This window comes from Orcinus orca, chromosome 17 (assembly GCF_937001465.1).
Source record: "Orcinus orca chromosome 17, mOrcOrc1.1, whole genome shotgun sequence".
Lineage (NCBI taxonomy): Eukaryota > Metazoa > Chordata > Mammalia > Artiodactyla > Delphinidae > Orcinus > Orcinus orca.
Window position 1 is genome coordinate 50,586,054 of NC_064575.1, and position 21,967 is coordinate 50,608,020.

Sequence of the window (21,967 nt, forward strand, 5' to 3'; positions counted from 1 at the left end):
GTAGAAAGCATACTTATCTTTGTTTCTTAACCCTCTCCTGTTTATAATATAGTTGTCTTAAATATTGAGAACCACATCAGGTATGAATTTTGCTTCAACATGAAACATACTTTAGAAAACTCAATAAAAGAATAAAAGTCTATTATGTATACTCTTTTTTTGCTTATTCTTTCTTTTTTCCTAATATTCCACAGTTCCTTATTTTAATTCTTTTTGTTTGGAGAACTTACTTTATTCTTTTAGGGAAGGTCTACTAGTTACAAATTTTCTTAGTTTCCCTTCATTTCAGAATGTCTGGTTTTCCCCTTCAATCCTGAAGGATATTTTCAGCAGTTGAAAAATGTTGTTCCACTTCCTACTAGACTTTATGGTTTCAAATTTAAAAGATCTGCTGTCATTTGAATTGTTTTTCCTCTGTGAGTAAGGTGTCATTTCTCCTTTACTCCTTTAAGATATTTTCTCTGTCTCTAGTTTTTAGAAGTTTATCTATGATGTGTTTTGATTTCTTTGATTAATTTGGGGTTAGCTCAACTTCTGAATTTTCAGGTTTATATCTTTTGCCGAATTCAAGAAGTTTTTGCAGTTATTTCTTCATGTACTTTTTTCAGCCCCACCTTTCTCCTTTCCTTCTGGGACTCTGATGACTTGAATGTTAGATCTTTTGTTATGGTCCTACAGGCACTTGAGATTCTGTTCTTTTTGGTTTTCTTTCTTTCTATTTTCTGTATAGTTCAGATTGGATAATTTCTATTGTGCTGTCTTCCAGTTTAGTGATTCTTTTTTTATCTTCTCTGTTCAGATGTTGAACCCATTCATTGAGTTCTTATTTCTGTTATTGCATTTTCCCTATTCTAAAATTTCTATTTGAATGATTTTTGTCATCATTCCTTCCTGCCTGCCTGCTTCCTTCCTTCCTTTGCTAAATTATTATTTTCATTTGTTTCAGGCATGCTTATAATTGCTCGTAGAAACCCTTTTATGATTGCGGTTTTTTTTTTGTTTTTTTTTTTGCGGTACGCGGGCCTCTCACTGTTGTGGCCTCTCCCGTTGTGGAGTACAGGCTCCAGACGCGCAGGCTCAGCGGCCATGGCTCACGGGCCTAGCCGTTTCGCGGCATGTGGGATCTTCCCGGACCGGGGCACGAACCCGCGTCCCCTGCATCAGCAGGTGGACTCTCAACCACTGTGCCACCAGGGAAGCCCTATGATGGCGTTTTAAAAGTCTTTGTCAGGTAGTTCTAACATCTCTGTCATCTCAGTGGCATATATTAATTGTCTTTTTCATGCACTTTGGGATCTTGGTTTTTGGTATGACAATTGATTTTCGACTGGAACCTGAAAATTTGGATATTGTTTTCTGAGACTCTAGGTCTTATTCAAACCGTCTATTTTGTATGGCTTCATCTGATAATGCTCCAACTGTGGAAGGGGACATGCTCCCTTGCTACTGCCCGGTGGAGGTAGAAGTCCAGGTTTTCCATTTGGCTTCCATTGGTATCTAAGGGTGTGTGTGGGGCCCTGTAACTTCTGGCCCAAGGTGGGAATTTTAGACCTCCAGTGGTAACTCCCTGGCTTGGAGTAGTTGGATTACCAGGCTCATTACTACTTACCATGAGGTCTCTACTGACACCATGGTGGTGGTGGTAGGGTGGCTCATTATTGCTGAAGGTTGGTGAAGATCCTGACTCTCTACTAGGCCTTTGACACCACTCTGGTTCTTTTTAGTTATTTCTTTGAGATAAATTCCCAGGACTGAATTACTTGGTTATGGATTATAAACTTAAAAAAATAACGTGTAGATGTATTGTTCTCTCACATCATTCCATGAATATTTAATGCAACTGGTAATGAAGGAGAATGGTTATTTTGGTAAAAACCTCAACAACTTTAAATGTTGTTTGTTGCTTAAATTTTCAGTTTTCTTTTAACTCACTTTTGTTTTGTTATAGCAAAATGGATCTTTTGTCATACATCTTTTTATTATTTGTATCTCCTCTTAGGTGAATTTTCTTTTGTGTTCTTTACCATTTACTGATTCATGGATTTATTTATTCATTCAACTAGATTGTGGATTTCATGAGAGAAGAGCTTGAATTGGTCTTGTTTACCCCTATAACCCTAGACTGTGCTTGGTATATAGTAGTGTATAGTAAAAACATAATGAATCAGTGAGTGAATGAATGAGGCATGGGAGTCAAAAGTTAGTGTATGCGTAAGGAACCATTAGTAGATGATCATCCTTAGGTGATGCAGATGAAAACTTGCATCCTCAAGTCAGGGTGATTGCCCTTCACAGTGAGAGACAGTCCAGAGTTATATGTGGTAGGCCTTTGATTTTGTCCTTGGAGTCAGTGATTGAAGTAGCAAGAATGAATCTTGGTTGCATGCAGTCACAGTTCTTATAGTAAAAGAATGCTTGTCAGAGTCAAGGTTTCATAGTGGTTAGATTTTACTTTGTGGTAGAATTGAGAATGCCTTAGGGTGGAATTAAACTAAGGAAAGAAGAATGATCTTCTCCTATGCAGAGGGAGTGAATGTTATATTTATTTTTATTTTGGTGTGCCCTTTACCAACTCCCTCTACACACACACACACACACACACACACACACACACACACACACACACACACACACACACACACTTGAGTTTCCTTAATTTAAAAGATAGTTTTGCACTTAACTGTGATGTCTTTTACTTTACTAGCTAATCATTTAGCATCCTTATTCACATTTAAATTTTTTATTAAAAAATCTTTGACACAGTTTCCCTCTTATGTTTACAATAAGCTTTTAAAAATAGTTTCTAGTCTTCCTGTGTGATATTTTTAAATGATCTCATATCATTTTTGCCCTCATGCCTACATAGTTTGTTTTTTTCTTAATTTAATGCCCAAGAATGATGGCTTCCTCTCCCCTTTACTCACTTTGACTGTCAGAATATGGAGTTTAATATGACTTTTACATAGTAGCCCTTCTTTAGATATTTCCACCAGTGGTTATTAATGAGAATTTTTTAAAAAAATTTATTTATTTTTGGATGTGTTGGGTCTTTGTTGCTGTGCACGAGCTTTCTCTAGTTGTGGTGAGAGGGGGCTACTCTTCATTCCGGTACACAGGCTTCTCGTTGTGGTGGCTTCTCTTGTTGCGGAGCATGGGCTCTAGGCATGTGGGCTTCAGTAGTTGTGGCTTGCAGGCTCTAGAGCGCAGGCTTAGTAGTTGTGGTGCACAGGCTTAGTTGTTTCGTGGCATGTGGGATCTTCCTGGACCCAGGCTCGAACCAGTGTCTCCTGCATTGGCAGGCGGATTCTTAATATTAATGAGAATTTATTTTTATGTATTTCATTCTCATATGTGTTATGAAATACCTAATCCAAGAAGCAGGTATTTATTTTTTTTTAAGCATTTTACTCCGTTATCCTAAGTGTTATTTTCTGTTTAATTCATGTATGGGTACAATACTGAATGATCATAACTAGTAATTGGGTGTTATTTATTATTTCAACTAAGAACTTTTATGTATAGAAAAACCCAGTCTAATAATGCATGACTTTATTATTTGTATCATAAAGTAGTAATTAATTATTCTTTATCTGACATTATAGCTCTAGCGTCTAAGGGGAGATATAAAAGGTTTCAAAAGTTATTCTTGTGGTATCAATTTGTAAATGAAATTTAATTAAATAAATATAAATTAATTTTTCTCATCTTTCACTAAAGTCACTAACTGACTTTAGTCCATATTTTTTCTATCATATGTACAGAAACATAATAACTGCTTCATTTAATTACTGTAATTTTTCTTTGCCTTTAAAAAAATACTGATGGTATATGACAATATTGCTCCCTTGAAAGGCCATTTTTCCTTTCCATATCCCATTATACAGTCTTTAATCTCCTACACTGCAGCTGATCATTGTTTTTTTTTGTTTTTTTTTGGGGGTACGCGGGCCTCTCACTGTTGTGGCCTCTCCCGTTGCGGGGCACAGGCTCCGGACGCGCAGGCTCAGCAGCCATGGCTCACGGGCCCAGCCGCACCGTGGCACATGGGATCTTCCCAGACTGGGGCACGAACCCGTGTCCCCTGCATCGGCAGGCGGACTCTCAACCACTGCGCCACCAGGGAAGCCCTGATCATTAGTTTTTAAAGCTTAAATCTTAGTTGTAATCAAATACAACCACTCTCTTTTGTTTTCTTCAAATGAAGAAACTGAGCCACAGAGATTTTAAATCCAAGATTACACAGTTATTTGGTGGCAGAGTTTATACTAGAATAAAAGTGTAGTGATTAGTGTATCATTTAGTAAACTGCCTTATTACTCCTTAATGTATATGAACTGAACTTCCCTGATAAGCTTGTGTTGTTTGTAGTAATAGTAACAGTAAGAATATACTCGCTAACATTTATTGAATGCTTACATGCCAGGTGCTCTGGTAACCACCGTCCACTTATCACTTCGGGGTTTAGGATTATTCTGTAAGGTAGCTGGTGAATTATACCCACTTTACAGTTACGGAAACAAAGTAGTTAAACTAGTACATTTTGGGATTTATAATGTGTTTAATGTCTCTGCATAAACTGCAGTGTTTAACCTCAAAAAATACTTGTTGCTTCCTCATCTATCATGGATGAAATCCTAGGGAGAAAAAATTCAATTATGAGGTATATTTACTTAAGAAACGTATAGCATAGCGTGATGTGACTTCTGTGCCTGGTAGCATGGTATGCTAATTAACCTGAAATCCTTTCCTTTACGAACACCCATGCTGGATAATGTATAACACGTATAATTCTAAGTGAACTGCTGAACTTGCAAGAAAGAAAAAAAAAAAAGTTCCCAAGCAAGGAGGAAATGAAAAACCAGAGTAGGAAGCAGGTATTCATGCTTTGACTGTCCTAATGGGCTGTAGCAACCTCAGTTACCAGTGGGCTTGGCTTTTAATCACCAGAACAGGGTGGGGACAAGAAAGGAGGAATTGGAACGTGATTTCCATTTCCCTAAGCTCATAACTTCTAAGGACTAGTGGAAAGATGGACTGTTTTAAAAGTCTACCCCACTCTTGTTTTAACAAAGAAGCTTCTTTGTTTTGGCCTTGATGGGGAAGACGGAGGGTGCTTTCCCTGAGAATTTGTAACCACAGTCCTGTCAGCACTCAGATTTTAATTTCTTGATGGTCTAGGAACCATCAAACCAATAAGTTAACTTAAAATGTGATCTTGGGTGGACTGGTTACATCTCTGGGTATCTAATAGTAAACACAAATATTTGCTTTGGCAAATACCCTTAATTCTGGCAGTGTGTTTAAAAAAGAAAGCCTTTTGAAATGTAAGCCCAGAATCCCAAGTTACCAACGACTTGAAAATAATCCCCCAAGAGCACAGACCTCCAATGAACAATATGGACTCCTAGAATTTCAGTAATATAATAACTGGAAAAAGAGTATAAAAGTACTAAGTTTAAAATTATTAAAGAAGTAAAAGATGGAGTTGAAAATAGGAGAGAGGCATAGATATTGTCAATAAGGACTAGAGAATTAAAAGGAAGGTCAGAAGTCACTGAATGAATGATATAGATTAGACATAGCTACAGACACTATTTGTGAACGTAAAGGTGGATATAAAGAAATAATCCAGAATGCAGCACTGAAAATAGAGATGAAAATGTGAAATACCAGTCAATAGATCTGGTCACTAGAATGAGAGGATTCTGTATAGGTCTAATAAGACTCTCAGAAAGAGAAACTAGGAGAGAGGCACTATTTAGAGACTTCTTTTTTACCCCACAAAATTGATGCAAGATGTGAATCTTCAGATTTAAGAATCATAAATCCCGAACAGGAAAAATAAACCTAAATTTCTAAGTAGATACGTTGTGGTGAAACCCCAGTGTGCTAAGGACAAGCATAAATCTTTAAAAGCAGCCTAAGGGAAAAGAAATTAATGATATGATCTGCCAACATTAATGTTAGTTTTTTAGTTTCCATACTTGGTAGTGAAGACGTCAAGGATAAAGAAAATTCTTTGTTCTTGAACATCTTTTATAATTGAGGTACTTTGGTAAGCTATCTGGAATTCTCTTCTTTTAAGCCTATGAAGTCTAAATGAGTTACTGAAGTCTTCTTGTTAGACTATGTCCAGAAGTTGTAAGTTCTTCAGTATTCTAACCAGGCTTTGCCCCCTTCCACATGAAAAGATTTATTTTTCTAGTTCCTTATAGCCAGAACTGTCTAAATTCCCTCACCTGTAATCGTAGCACAAAGTTAAGTAATCTTGAAGAAGAGCAGGTTAATTCTTATTGATACTGCAAATTAGTTTTCGAGGAATGTACGTGGCTAGTATGACAACGACATGTAGGATCGAGATTCTGATTCATGGAATTTTAGAGTTAGAAGCAGACTTTATTTTGTTAATATTTACATTAAGAGTTATGTCATAAACTAGGTGGCAGAATATATTGTTTTAAATTAGGGCACCTTTTTCATCATTCTGTCAGTATGAAGCAGAATCTTTACTTGTCAAATGTTTATTTGCCATTGTTTATGTTAAAAAAAGACAGAGAACCAGATTTGTAGATACTTAGTAAATGCCTGTTGACTCTCTTTTTGCTGGAAACTACAGCAGAACGGACAGGGATTGCAGTGAGGGTGGGACAGTGAAAAGTAAGCTCTTGCTATAGAAGACTTTGTGTTTTGTTCCTTGTGAATATGTTCCTTGTGATAGTCCAATTCTATCACATAATTATCACTGTGAGCTATACTTTTGAGATTACTTTTTGTTTTCTGTCATTTAATTGGTTATAGTTCAATGGTTATATTTTATATTCTGTTCAAAATATTAAGTGATTTTTACCCAAATATTTTGGTTTAGCCCTAGGCTGTCACTTCATCTGCTTTTCCATGTTAAAAACAATAAAATCATTATCATCAACAGCAATAACAAAACAACCACTACCTTTTAAAGTTTGCTGTCTCCTGTTTGCATGTCTTATCGTAGGAGGTCATTTGCAGTCTTTGCCCCCTATTGAGCCTCGGAACTAACCAGCTTTCTTGGTCCACCTATTTGTTCTTGCCTGCCCAGCTGCTCTTGTTAAGACTTCCACCTTCTTCTCCTGTGATAAATCTTCCTCTCCTTTTGCTTTCTCCTTTTATTCTTCCCCTGAAATGATAATGCTTCGTTTTTACTACAATATCAACCATTTAGAAGCTCTTTGCTATTGCTATTTTGTATAACGTTCCCTAATAACTCTACTCCTTCAATGTGTATTTTAAAAGAATTTACCTCTTCCCTCTACAGAAACCTTTACTATTGGTTCACTATCCTATGATTTTATTATTTTTGTGTATCTAGAATGAGTCCTGGCTGCTTGAATGTCCTGAATGACCTTTTGTTTTATTTTATTAAATTATAGTTTTGTAAGGCTTGTAACAAAAAGGTCAGTTCTGTGGGCCCTTATAATCTTCACTGGTTTTTTAGGGGCATTCATTTTCGGCTCATTCTTAGATATTTACCTCTAAATTTCTAAATAAAATGCTTATATTGAAATTTTCTTATCTTTCATGTTTAGATATTGTAAACATACTTTCTACTACAACAACCTTAATGCCTTAAAACAACATAAGTTCATTTTAATACAGTTCTGTAGTTTAAAGTCTAAAATGAGTCTCACTAAAATCAAGGTGTCAGCAGGGCTTTGTTCCTCTTGAAGCCTCTAGGAGAGAATTTATTTCCTTGCTTTTTCCACCTTCTATAGGCCACCAGCATTCCTTGGTCTGTGGCTCTCATCCCTCATCTTCAAAGCCAGAAGATTGCATTTCTGTGGTAGTGCTTCTGTCATGACATGTCTTTCTCTGACTCTGTTCTTCTGCCTTCCTCTTTCATTTTTAAGAACCCTGATGATTACATTGGTTCTACCTGGATAGTATGGGATAATCTTCACATTTCAAATTAGCTTATTAGCAACCTTAATTCTGTTTGTGCCTTAATATTCCTTTGCCATGTTAAGATAACATATTCCCAGGTCCTGGGATTAGGATATGGGCATCTTGAGGGATGGCGGGATGGCATTATTTCGCCTACCAAGAAGATTTAGCTTTTATGGCCAATACTCGCTGTCTGTATTTCTATTCTTCTTTTCTCCTAAGTCATCTAATTATGTCACAGCTTTTGCTTAAATATATATTCAGTATTAATATATTATGACTGTGTATGTATGAATTATAGTATACGACCTTTAAATGTTTTTTCTTATGCAACTTTTATCCTTGGAGTTAATAACTGCCTTTTTTTGTTTCATTAGTGTTCCATGTACTTAATATTAATTCCCCCAAATTCTTAGAGAAGCATGTCTTCTCTCAGTATGTTCAGATGCATTAGACAATTAGTTTTAATTTTTAAAGTATTTTATACCTTATTTATTTATTTATTTAGGCTGTGCCGGGTCTTAGTTGCAGCATGCAGGATCTTTAGTTGCAGCATGTGGACTCTTAGTTGCGGCATGCATGTGGGATCTAGTTCCCTGACTAGGGATCGAACCCAGGCCTCTGCCTTGGGAGCGTGGAGTCTTACCCACTGGACCACCAGGGAAGTCCCTAGTTTTAATTTTTGTAGTCATTATTCTTTTAGTGTACTCTCCTCCTGTTTCAATCTCTATTTCCTTCTGAACCTGCTACAGATGTCTTGAAGTTTCCTTTTATCATTGTCCTGGGAATTCCCTTTCCTCTTATATTGGATCCCCTGTTTCTTGGATCACATGTATTATTCTTTCCTGATTTATTCCTCTTTTTGGTAGAGCACAGTTCTGTAGCTGTCTTTCTAGCAAAGGAAGTAAACTTCTTTCAGATATGGCATGTTTGAGTGCATCTTTATTCTCCCTTCATATGTGAAGGTAGTTTGAGTGTATATGTAGATTTGTAGGTTGGGATGATTTTTCTACAGACTTTAAAAAGCATTGCTTTGTTGTCTTCTTGTTTCCAGTGTTGCTGTTGAGAAGTTTGATGCCATTCTAATTGTTTGTTGTATGTTTATGTATTAACATTTTTCTGTTTTTATGCATCTGTTTGTTTTCTATCTCAGAAACTTTTAGGAGCTTCTCTCTTTACCCCTGATATTTGTTTTTTCATTTGTTGCACTGGATATGTGGTGCACCCTGTTAATTTGAAACTCATGTACTTCATTTGGGGAAACCTTGTTGAATTATTTCTTTGATTATTTTCTCCATTTTGTTTTAATAGTTCTTCCTAGAACTTTTGTTTTTCAGATATTTGATTGTTAATGCTGATCCTTTCATTTTTTGGTCATTTGGCCCATTTTCAATCTCTTTGGATTTTTTGTTTTAATTTATGTGGTAGATTTCCTCACCTTTATTTTCTTATTTTTATATTAATTTAAGGAGAATTAACATCATGTTTTTAATTTCTAATGGTTCTTTTCTGTTCTTTGAAAAGTTCAGCTAAACATGCTGTTCTTGTTCTAGTGTCTTCTGTACTCCCTCCAAGGATAGCAGCAGCAGCAGCAGCAGTAGTAGTAGTAGTAGTAGTAGTAAGTATAATACAATAATATAATTATTATTACCTAAGTTTTCTGTTCCCAGCATTATCTTTTTACCCCAAGTTCCTTTTCTGTGTTTGTTTTTTATCTCTACTTTTCATGTTAGTGATTTATACCTAGTTTCTGATGAGCCCTCATATTGTAGAATAAAATACTAAATAACTAATTGGGAACCTATGTGTGAGGTTGGAGCTTATTGAATGGCTGGTGTTATTGTAGGGGAATTGGACACTTACTCATTTTTGTTGTTGTTGTTTGGGGATAATCAGTTATGAGTATCTCTGGTTCCTTTTTCTTGGACTGGCCAGTTTTCACAGATAGAAAACCTTCCATTTCTTTCCTGCAGGTTGTAACTCTGGCATTCAGCATCCCTAGAGAGTAAAAGAAAAGGAGATTTCATTATTCAGTACATCTATTTTATATAGATTTTTAAACAATCTCCCATTTTTAGCATGCAGCCTTTTCCTTGGTATTATCCCTTAGTTCAAAGTCCTTCTGGTTCAACCTCTCCAGCGTGAACCCTTCAGTGTTTTGCCAGGATGAGTGTGGGGTAGTTGCATGGCTTCACGAATTAAAACAAAGGTTGTGTGGTTATTAGATAGACTTTCAGTCACTGCTCATCTTTTTAGCCTCATCTGCATTCTTGCCCTCTGAACTGCCTGGCTTCTTTAATTCTTATCTTTCCAGGGCTTATTGCAGATCAACTTGCTTTTTAGTTTAATAACGCACGGGCACTTTTCTCTAAGTCATCTTGTTGTTACTTGTTCATCAGCATCCATCTTCTGAAATTTTGATGACAGTTCTTGCCTCTTTGAGAGTTGCACATATAGTGCTTATCTTTTCATTTTCATTTCTTTGTTGGTTTAGGCCCGTAAAAATTAAGGAGGAAACAGAGCTAAACTTACATATGGCTTGACTCCTTAATCTTTTACTTTCACACAGATTACAGCTCATTCTCATTATTTCATCTTCTGATTTATGGATGATAATTATAAGAGTGATCATAAGTTGATTACTGAACACAGGGGGGTTAACGTGTCTGTGAGGCCAGGAGAATTATGTCGGGCAAGAAAGGCAGTGTAAAAAGAATCTGAGCTAAGGGTTCACCACAGGACTAAGAATGTGTGTTCAGAGTTAATATTTTTCAGAAAAATACTCTAAGGAGAAAAAGTAACAGTGCATTTTTTTATATTAAATTGTATTACAAAAATTCACTATTATTTTTAGATTATTCCGTTGAAAGTGTATACTATGTAAAATTGTATTTCAATTGCAGTGCCTTAGGGAGTTCCTCTTTCCTTCCTCTAGTAGAATATGACAGCAATATTTGAGTAAATCCACATGAGAGTGCTTTGTAAAGTCATTATTTCAAATGTAAGATATTGTCACTGTCTTTGTGATTGTCCTATTGACTCATGTCAGCTGACTATACATCTTATCAACATTTTGCACCTCTTCCCTAAATTACGTTCTGTATAAAGTTCAGCAGATTTCTCAGAGTTAAATACCTTGAACAATAACTGTAGTATTTTGGCCTCCACATGGAACAATAATAGTGGCTTGCCTTAAGGCACATAACTACTAGATATGTAATGCTACCTGTATCTGAAGCCTTGCTTTTTCAGTTTCAGAGCTTTTGGTCTTTTTGTTTCACCATATTGCATTCCCAACAGGAGATTTCCTTTCACAGTTTCAGGAAGTTGCATTCATGTAGACAGAAAAAAATGTGAATGGTGCCCTGAGTTGTGCAATGCCAAGACTCTGCTCCTTTCTACCTCCATAGTGCTTATGTTTGGGGTATTTTACAAATTTTGGTTTGATGGTAGAGTGGAAAGAAACCAAGTTTATTTTTAAATTATTTTTTATTAATACTTTTTCTTCTTTAGAGTAATTTTAGGTTCACAGCAAAACTGAGAGGAAGATATGAGGTTTTCCATATACTTTCTGCCTCCTTCTTGGTCTGCACAGCCTTTCCCAGTATTGACATCACCTACCAGAGGGGCACATTTGTTACGATTGATGGACCTACATTGACACACCATAATCATCCAAAGCCCATAATTTACATTACTGAGGTTATTTTTTACTAGCAGTTTTCCTCCATTGTTGAAGTCTATCAAAAGATGACTATAATTATCTTTTAAAAAATCTGAGCTTGAGCCATTAAAAACAAATTACTTTTTGAAAAAGTTTTCTTAAGGAGAAAGTATGCAGGATGTTTTAGTTACTAAAACAAGTTTAAAAATATCTGAGAGGGACTTCCCTGGCAGTCTAGTGGCTACGACTCCTCACTCCCAATGCAGGGGGCCCCAGTTTGATACCTAGTCAGGGAACTAGATCCTGCATGCCGCAACTAAGACCCGATGAAGCCAAATAAACAAATAAATAAATATATTTTTTAGAATCTGAGAAATGTAATGATCATAAAAAGTGAAATAATTTCTTGATAGTATTAGTCTAAACTAAGATGCTTTATATATGTATAAGTGATTCTGATCAGAAGAGGTTTCCGGCAACTTCTTCTGATAAGAGTCTTATATATGGCATGCATTAGATATTAACAAAGACGTATCATTTCAGATTCAAGGTAGAGTCCTAAACTTGGTGTAAACTGTAAAAGAAGCAGCTTATAAAATAATTTTTTAAAAAGCCATTTTTGTCTATTCATATTTATTTTTGCATCTACCAGAACTAATTCAATTCTTTTGGTTCTTAACACCATCAGTAACGCTTGAGAGAATCTTCTTCTTTTTTTTTTTTTTTTTTTTTTGCGGTACGTGGGCCTCTCCCGTTGCGGAGCACAGGCTCCGGATGCGCAGGCCCAGCTGCCATGGCTTACGGGCCTAGCCACTCCGCGGCATGTGGGATCCTTCTGGACCGGGGCACGAACCCGCGTCCCCTGCATTGGCAGGCGGACTCCCAACCACTGTGCCACCAGGGAAGCCCTCTTGAGAGAATCTTTGATTAGCTCTTGTCTGCTCATCACTATCTAGATTCTTTAAGTTTTTTCAAAAAATTGGCATAGAATGAGAGTCTGACTCTGGGGACTTGAGAGTTAGAGGAGGGTATTATTCCATTTTGTATCCCTCTCATCACTTAACATAATGATTGGAGCAGCGTAAATTATCCACTGATTATAACTTCTGTATCCACAGTAGATGTTAAATATGCAGGGTAACTCAGTTTCTTTTCTTATGAAGAGAAAAGTGAACCACACCTGCCCACTTTCTGGCTTGAGCCTGGGCAAAATCCTTATTTCTCTAAACCTTGGTTTTCCTGAATGTAAAGTGGAATAGTAATAGCTACCTTTTTTTTTTTTCTTTTGAGATGAATAAAAATAACAAACTGGGCATAGTGCATGGCACTTAGTCATTGAGTGTTAGGTACTATAACTAGTAGTACTGCTACAACTGTTATTACTACTACTGCTATGTTTATTTCGTATAGTTGGCATCATTTAACTTTCTGAAATACTGCTTCTTAAGTTTTTTGAGTCATAGATTTTGAGAATTTGATAAAAACTGATAAAATCATAGAAAAATGTATAAATACAAAGCATTTAGACTCCTGCTTTGAGGATAATAGGTACCACTGCAAATGGAAATAACACAGGTGGTGAATATTGGGGAATAGCAACCAATTGATACATGTTTATATAACAGTCAAATAGGAATCAGTAAATTTATAGGTCCTTCTGAAGTAAAGATTACTATGTGAGAAGGTATTTCTCAAGATGATGTCCTTTAACTACTGGCAGACCATGTAGTGTGTTAGTTAAACTGCAGGTTCCTGGGCCACATCTCAGGAAGACTCTTGGAGGACTATGGGGCTTCTTGAATGCACCAGAGTTTGAGATCAAAGATTTTAGAGTAATGTTTAATATGTCTGTCATAAAAAGTTCATGATTTTCTTAATTATTCATACTTAGTTCTCCTTAAAGGAGTTTCAAATATGAAGGATAATATATATTTGATTGGAATGTGGAATGGGGAAAAGGCGGCCATTCTTCATGAATATAGGTGAAATGAGCGGTGAAGTTTTCTGTGATAGGATCAAATTGTGTTAAACACCTCAGCTCTTTCTCTCTGCTGTAGGACTGAGCAAATATTACTTAACTCCTCTAATCCATTATATCCCAGTTTGTAAAAATGAGGATAACAATAACATCTTTATCACAGCCCTGTTGTGCGGATTGAATGAGATGTGTGTATCACACATAGTAAGTCCTCCAGTAAATGTTAGTTGATTAGAGTTCATCATCATTATCATTATTTTAGTGGTTTGCAATAATGTTAGTGTAATGTTCTTAAGGTTTCTCTGCCTTTTTAATTCTCACCTACCCTTCAGGGCCAAAATGAGCCTCTCCTTTTTGAATTAAGTTTTCCCTACCATTTATGTCATGGTAATTGTTCCCTTCTATGCTTTTATGTTCTTCAGCAAGTAGCATACAGTAGAGATGTTAATATTCACTTTTTTTGTTAATTGATATAGAATCCCTTTAGTTTCTTTTAGCTACACATGGGATGTCAATTTTGCTTATAAGCTATTGTATTTTAACTTAGGAGCTGTTTTGAGCTATCTTGTTTCTCTCTCTTCACCCCACCTGGCCAAGATATTTTGAGGAGGCTGTTTACGTAGGAAGTTTCATGCTTAAATTAAATGTCTTTGCCTAAATGAAACTCAATTTATAAGTCAAATTTGTATCAAATTGAAAATCTTACTCTATGTTCTAAAACCAAATATGATTTTTTAGTCTCCTGATTTTTAAACAAATATTTGTTTCAAATTTGCATAAGTATAGTTATGCAGGTTCAGCCCATTTATTTTAAAATTGCATCTTTTTAACTCCTAAACACTGAACTGTGAAGCCTGACACAAATACTGTAAGAACATCGGAGGTAGATAATTAAAGTATAATTAAGTCTAAATGCCTTGGTGAAGGAGTATAAAAATTATTTAAATTCAATCGGCTAGTACATTTGTAGTTTTCTTTTATTAGGTGTGAAATCTAAGAATCCCCTGCCAACTCTTGAGGGCTCAATCCAGAATGTTGAATTGAAGTACTGCAGCACATCATTGGTCAAATGTGCCTCTGGGACCATGGGATCAATAAAAATTTGTGCCAAAGCCCCAGGTATGTGCAGCTGGACCGTGTAAAACTTTATTGCCTGTGTAGGAGAATTGGCCGTGCGTTTTACAAGGAGTGTTACTGAAACAAGAATTTACTCATTGTTCCTATGAATCAGAGATTTTAAATTTTTTTATTTTTACTTGAAAAAAATTGTTAATTGTGCCAGGATGATACTTCTTGACATTAATAGGTTAATTTTTATTTAAGGAAAAAAACTTTGCATAGTTTTAATAATGGTTATGAGGGAGGAAATATTAAAGGAAAGTTTATTCTTACACTTTTGGGGGGGGATAGGAGGTATAGATGTATATGACACTTAAAAATTAAATTAAAATGTTATTAGTATAATGAAATTAAACAGAAAACCCAGCTGTTTTTCAACTGAATGTTGTAATTGATTTTGCCTTCCTTCCAATATTTTATTTCATAATATTTTCCTTAAACTGTTTGTTATTTAATTTTTTCCAGTGTGAATTCAATGTCTAAATAAGATTAAATAGGTACAAATTCCATTGAATATTTAGAATACAGTGTGTTCATGTTGTTTTATTTTATAAGCTTTTCTGAACATGTTCTACATTCATTAGCTAAATATTAAAACAACCTTTTAAGAGTTAAAAGTGCTTTTAATTTTATCAGTCATACTTTTTAGAGTATAACTAAATGTTCTGCTAGAATTACCAAGTATAAACTGAAATTTTATATTATGATGTTAGTATACTTTAAGATCAAACATCTTCGGGGTACTCCTGTGTTTTATTTGATAAGAGTTTCTTTTTCATAAATATTTCTGTTCAGGTGAGAGTGGAAAAGAGAAGTTAATTCCATTGCTTCAGGGTCCTTCTGACACTAAAGACCTTCATAGCAGCAGGTGGCTCAGTGAGAGTAGAAAGCCAGAATCTCTCTTAGCTCCAGATTTAATAGCCTTCACAGCCCTAGTTCCACAGTATATGGACTACTGCCACAGTTCCGGTAAGTACATCATTATTCACTTATTTGCATTTTCTTTTCCAGCACGACTTTTAAAATTGGACTTTTTTTCTTTCCTTCTCTCCTTTCCTTTTCTCCTTTCCTTAACTTCGCCCCTCCCTCCTTCCCTCCCTCCCTCCCTCCATTTCTTTCTTCCTCTCTTTTTCATTTGTGTCCATTGGGATACACTCCGCAGTTACGCTCTTTGAAAATTCAAATGAAGTATTTTATATCATTTTTGATAAATGATGTGTTTACAAACAATAATGATTTTACTCTATTTTATTGAGATAATTCAGTTGTATGTATAACAGTTAATCTCAGATTCAACTACTACTACTACTAAACCCAACTGTGTTTTTAAATATATCATGTAATACATAGAAAGGAGTAAAAGAAATTTAAAACATTGCAAAGAGAAAATATTTTTCTTGGGATAGTAGCACTTTGTGACCCATAGTTTGCCATGGTAAAGTTAGGTGTTTGGGCCTTCTGTGCCTTTACAAAAAGGAAAAGATATTGATGTTGTAATAAAGGAAAAAACTCAGAAGTCAAGCTCTTATTTCTTAGAGTTAAATTTTTTTCTAGAAGCACTTTGCCTAGAATCTGTTCCATTTTATTCACACCATAATAGCAGATCCACACCTCTCATATTGAGAGGAGATACTGGAACTATCAATGAAGGTATAGTAAATAGAGCCTGATGTCAGCCAAGAGTTCAGTTAGTATGTAGTTGGTAAAGCCAAGACCATGATGCTAGAAATAAGTTAGCTATAAACAGATTTCTTAAAAGGGTCAGGAGTCTGAATTTTTTCTTTAGAATTAATTGGCCAATGAGGTGGTTTCAAATAGCTGCCTAAGAGTAGAGCTCAGTTAACATTATGTGACTAGAACTGTAACTTATAGAAAATATGTTAAGCATGACTGCACTAAGTTCAAAGTAGAAACCATGAAAAGATTCATAATTAACTACACAGAGACTATATGGAGGTGAATATTCGAAGCAGTGTACATATGCATGGATGCAAAACCACTTGAAAGCAGAATTTGTTATAGTAGCATTTGCAGCTGAATGGCATCCACACTAGAAACTAGAACTTAGTATTTGAAAGGTGAGTCTGAGAACCCCTGAGTCAGCTTGCCTTTAAAGACAATACTCCTCAAAAAGACATTTTCAACTTGATGAGGATGGGTGTGGTTTCCTAAGGAAAAAATTGTGAGGATGAGGCCAGTACCCAAGTAAGACTGTGCCTATGTGTAGAAGATTTTACCAGTCCTTTAAAGTAGGGGCTGGTAAACATTTTACTAAAGGCAAGATAACTAACCTTTTAGGCTTTGTGGGCCATATGGGCTCTGTCTCAGCTGTTCAGTTCTGCTATTAGAGCACACAAAAATAGTCATACCCAATATGTAAATGAATGGGTGTGACTGTGTTCCAGTAAAACTCTATTCACAAAGCAGGAAGTGGGCGAGATTTAGCCTATGTGGTTTGCCTACCCCGGATTTTGGGAGAAGGGATTGGTGGTTAAATAAACATCATGCTCCGCCCCCCAATTTATTTATTTATTTATTTATTTATTTATTTATTTATTTATTTATTTGACTGAGTTAGGTCATAGTTGCGGCACGTGGGCTTCTCTCTAGTTGGTGGCGCAGGGGGCTTCTTCTGCTTGTGGTGTGCTGGCTCCAGGGCATGTGGGCTCTCTCACTCGTTGAGGCGCGTGAGCTCAGCTGTTGTGGTGCGTGGACTTACTTTCCCCGTAGCATGTGGGATCTTAGTTCCCTGACCAGGTATCGAACCTGCCTCACCTGCATTGGAAGGCAGATTCTTTACCACTGGACCACCAGGGAAGTCCCAACATCATGCTGTTTTTAATGCCTATTTAATTATATTCTTTAAATATGCCGTTTGAGAAACTCTGTTATATAATTATCCAAATAGTAGTTTTCAGTAGGTTTTGTTTTCAAATCATAAGATCATTAAAATGTTATTAGAATGACCAGACCATCTGCTTAGAATTTTGATACCTAAGAAGGGACTAAGCTTATTAGAATCTACTGCATATTCTTAAATTGGACAGGGATTCTTCATTTTTTGTCTTGTCATATACACAATTAGAATGAACTGAGTCAAGCATGTTTAAATAATCTGATCTTTCTAATAACAATATTCGTATTATTCTTTGTAATTTAAATGTATATCTAGGGTCTCAAATATATATTTGCATTTTTAACCTTTATAGCATGGGTGTTAAAGTAAACTACTATAAAAAAAATTGTACCTACGATATTTCTAGGAAAAAGTTTTTTTCTTACTGTTAAGGAAATTCACCTAATCTTCAACTTTAGTGTGATGTTTAGTGATATGCTTATGGATTTGCATGTAAAATTTTAATGTGATCATGCATTTGGTGCTTTGAAAATATTCCTTTGGGTGTGTTTTAATCCTAAAATGTAATGTGTTTTTACTTAAACTACAGTCACATGCTTTATTTAGGGTATTTTTAAATTTAAATTTTCCATCCATCTTGGGAACTGCCACCCACATTCATGGCTTAGGTGTTTATGATATGGTTATGAGAGAGCGCCTAAGTATTATTTTTCAAAGCCAGTTTTAAAGTAATATTGACTAATTTTATGTTCCTGTAATAAGATTTAAAATTGGAGGTGTGTGTGTGTCTGTGTGTGTATATATGACTGATGGTATGAATAAATTATAAATAAATTTTAAATGAGGAAATAATTTATTAACAATCCTTTAAGATTTTACTGAAATATCATGCTTTCAGCAAGTTGTTTCCTGATCACTGTATATAAAAGATTTTTTCTCTCTTGTTTGCATATATGTGCATACACACACACATACACACACACACACACACACACACACACACACATTTACCCACTATTCTAAAGTTTTTCTTAGTACTTATCACACTCTGCCATACTATACATGTTACTGATTTGTTAGGTTTTATTTTTCCCTGCTATTAGAATTTAATGCTTCATTATGGCTGGAATTTTTGTCTTTTTTGGTCACTGCTGTGTTCCTAGTGTCTAGAACAATATCCCACATATAGTAGGATATCAACAAATATTTAGTGAATGTATGAGCAAGTAAGTGATGATTGCATTTGCTTTTCTTTGTTTTTTGAGGCTGGAGCACCTAAGGGAAATGGCATAGAACACGAGTCTTTATTGATGTTGGCTTTAAAAAAAAAAAAAGATGCTGGGTAGTTGAACTCTTCTAGATGAACAATGAAAGGAAAGCACAATTAATCCCTGCTGTCTTTTTTAGAGACAGACCATCCAGATGAGGTTGTTAATGAGCTTTTCCCATTTGTTTATAGAATTTGAATGAGAGGTTTTGGAATGTGGAGTAGTAAGTGATTGGCTAACTGATTTGAGGCAAATTGTGTATTTTAGAGGAGTTTGGTGATCATTCTAATTGGCTTCTGATTATCATGGCATGATGTGTGGAAGACAGCTGCCTTTGTGCATATGCTCCCAAATTGAAGGGGAATATTAAAAGTGGGGACCAGAAAATGTTGCGGATATTATATTAGGAAGTGAGTTTTGAGAGAAGTTTAATTAGGATAAAGAGGCAGAGTTTTCTGACTCTGACTTCAGAATGTGAGGGAATGGACAGCTTTATTAATGGGAATTAAGTATTAATTGACTGAAAGAAATAGTAGTATTAGTAAAACTTGTTATAAAAACAGTTTTTTACAATTTAAAAATCACTTTCATATAAATTGTTTTATTTGTTAAAAAACAAGACTGTTCAGCACAGCAAATGTTATTTTGTCTTACAGAGGAGGAAATAGAGGCTCAGAACAAGTCAGACTTTGAACTTGAATCTGGGGCTTCTAACTATATAACATTTTCCCACTGTCTTAGGCTATTTATCATTTTGTCTTTTATTTTTAGGATCCATATTGCTAAACATTGTACCACCCAGCCTTGCACATTCTTAACTTTGAGGATCTCTTTCTTTACTTCATATTAAGCACTATCAAAAGAGCCACACTTCCATGATGTCACAGCGTTGTTTTGTCTTTGAAGTCTTAGCAGCTCCCTTTGCACATTTCCCTCCTCCCCCTTGATCACTTTCTCTGCTTGACTGGCTCTGATTACAGTGAAGGAGCTGAAGGCTCCTATGGGAGTCCAGTGTGCCAGCCCACATTCTTCATTCATGGTTACTATTCACAGGAACCGTTTAGTGACACTTCTGTTTCTTACGTTTGTATAGATAAATAGAGAAAATAGATTCTTCTTTGGCTCCTTCAGAGGTAGAAGCACTTGGTGACTATAATTGATGTATGTAAAATATTTTAAAATAGGTTCTAAACATTTTTCTTTCCTTCTCTTTTAAATATAAACTTTAGCTCTTTTTCATATGCTATATTTTGCCTATGATTTATAGCAGGTTCTGCTTGTTAAAAAGTTCTTAGTATTTGTTAATCCTGTTATTAATGTATAAACAAATTTTAGGGTGTCTGCTATTTATGAATATAAAATGATCACAAAATACTATCAACTTAGAACAAAGGAACTTATAGGCCATCCATTTCAATTTCTAAGTCAGTGTTAGGAGTCCTTTTGATATGCCCCCCTTTCTATGTGCTTCAGATCTCTTGGCCTTCTTTCAGTTTCTCAGTTGTGATTATGCTTTTGTATATGCCTTTTTTTTTCTGTCTGGGATTCTTAAAACTATCCTTACCCCTTCACCTTATACCTGTTGACTTCAGTTTAGTGTTGAGATCTTAGCTCAACTACTATATCTTCAAGAAAGCCCTGATGCTGCCTTTCCCCTACCCCCCACCACCCAATTTGATTAGGTATCTCTGTTACATTCATTTTCATAGTTCACTGTACGTTTCTTTCATAGCACTTAATGACAGTATATATTTATGTAGTTGTGTGATTTGAATGCTGTCTGTCTTCACCATTTGACAGTGAGTTCTGTGAGGACAGAGTTTGTCACTGGTTGCTTATCATTTTATCTCCAGTGCCTAAAATTTCCTCACACATATGGAACGCTTGAGAAATCATTTGTTGAATGAGTGAATAAATGGACATTTATGACAGATAGTGAAGGATATGAATGTATTTGACAGATAAATAGTAAGTCCTTAATACATGTTAACCGTCTTCCCTCTTCTCTCCCTACGTTTCTTCCTCCTCTTCCTTCTCTTTATATATGTATCTACCATTGGAGAGAATATCTAACAGCATCTTTCTTTGTTAGGTCCGATTACTATGAGGTCCTCTGTTTGTTGAGCTGTAACTTCCATTTCTTAGTCTCATAAGTGACATGAAAAAATATATCGGCCCTAAATATACCTGACAAAACTTATTATCTTATGTTTCATTGGCATTTGTGTATGATTGTACCTTTTCTGTTGAAACCTTAGTCTTTCTTGGCCTTCAGGTATTAAAAGATAACATCTGATGACTTTTGCGTTTTTGTATATCTTGTGAATAGAGACACCGACAGCTCTTTATTCTAGACTATCTTTTAAAGGATATTTGTATAGTGAACAGTATTTGGGAGATAGATCTAGTGTCCCTCTGGAGCCAATGGAAGGCATGCTTACTGCCCATTATAAAAGATTTGGTTCCTCAACTCGGGGTTCATTTCTTCTATTTTTTTAAATTGAAGTGTAGTTGATTTACAATGTTGGGTTAGTTTCAGGTGCAGGATTCATTTCTTATAATGCATTCCACTGCATGTGCAGACATCCATCTGGATATGTCTTTGTTGTTACCTCTGTGGAACTTGGGGGCAAAGAGAACTGATACAAATACATATGTTGATAATCATGCTGCTTGCTGTGCCATGAGTAATAAAGTCCTTTGTCTGACTCAGGAGTCTCCTGTCTTCTACATCAGTGGTCCCCAACCTTTTTAGCACCAGGGACCCGTTTCATGGAAGACAGTTTTTCCAGTGTGGGGCGGGGGGGTGGGGCGGGTGATGGTTTGGGGATGATTCAAGCGCATTACATTTACTGTGCACTTTATTTCTGTTATTATTACATCGTAATATATAATGAAATAATTATACAACTCACCATAGTGCAGAATCCCACCATAGTGCGTAGTGGGAACCCTGAGCTTGTTTTCACTTGCCACTCACTGATAGGGTTTTGATATGAGTCTGCAAGCAATTGATTTATTATGGTCTCTGTGCAGTCAAACCTCTCTGCTAATGATAATCTGTATTTGCAGTCACTCCTGAGCTCTAGCATCACCGCCTCAGCTCCACTTCAGATCATCAGGCATTAGATTCTCACAAGCAGCGCGCAACCTAGATCCCTCGC

The 21,967-nt window shown here is 35.8% G+C and overlaps 1 protein-coding gene across 13 annotated transcripts in view; it reads left to right on the forward strand.

Moving 5' to 3' along the window:
* Positions 1-21,967, forward strand: part of VPS13B (vacuolar protein sorting 13 homolog B) — an 802,268-nt gene that overhangs the window by 222,921 nt on the left and 557,380 nt on the right. For all 13 annotated transcript variants that reach the window (XM_049700204.1, XM_033438214.2, XM_049700207.1 and 10 more), the window contains exons 18-19: positions 14,544-14,678; positions 15,474-15,647. In XM_049700204.1, coding sequence (XP_049556161.1) covers positions 14,544-14,678; positions 15,474-15,647 — 309 coding nt within the window. The remainder of the gene's footprint in view (positions 1-14,543; positions 14,679-15,473; positions 15,648-21,967) is intronic.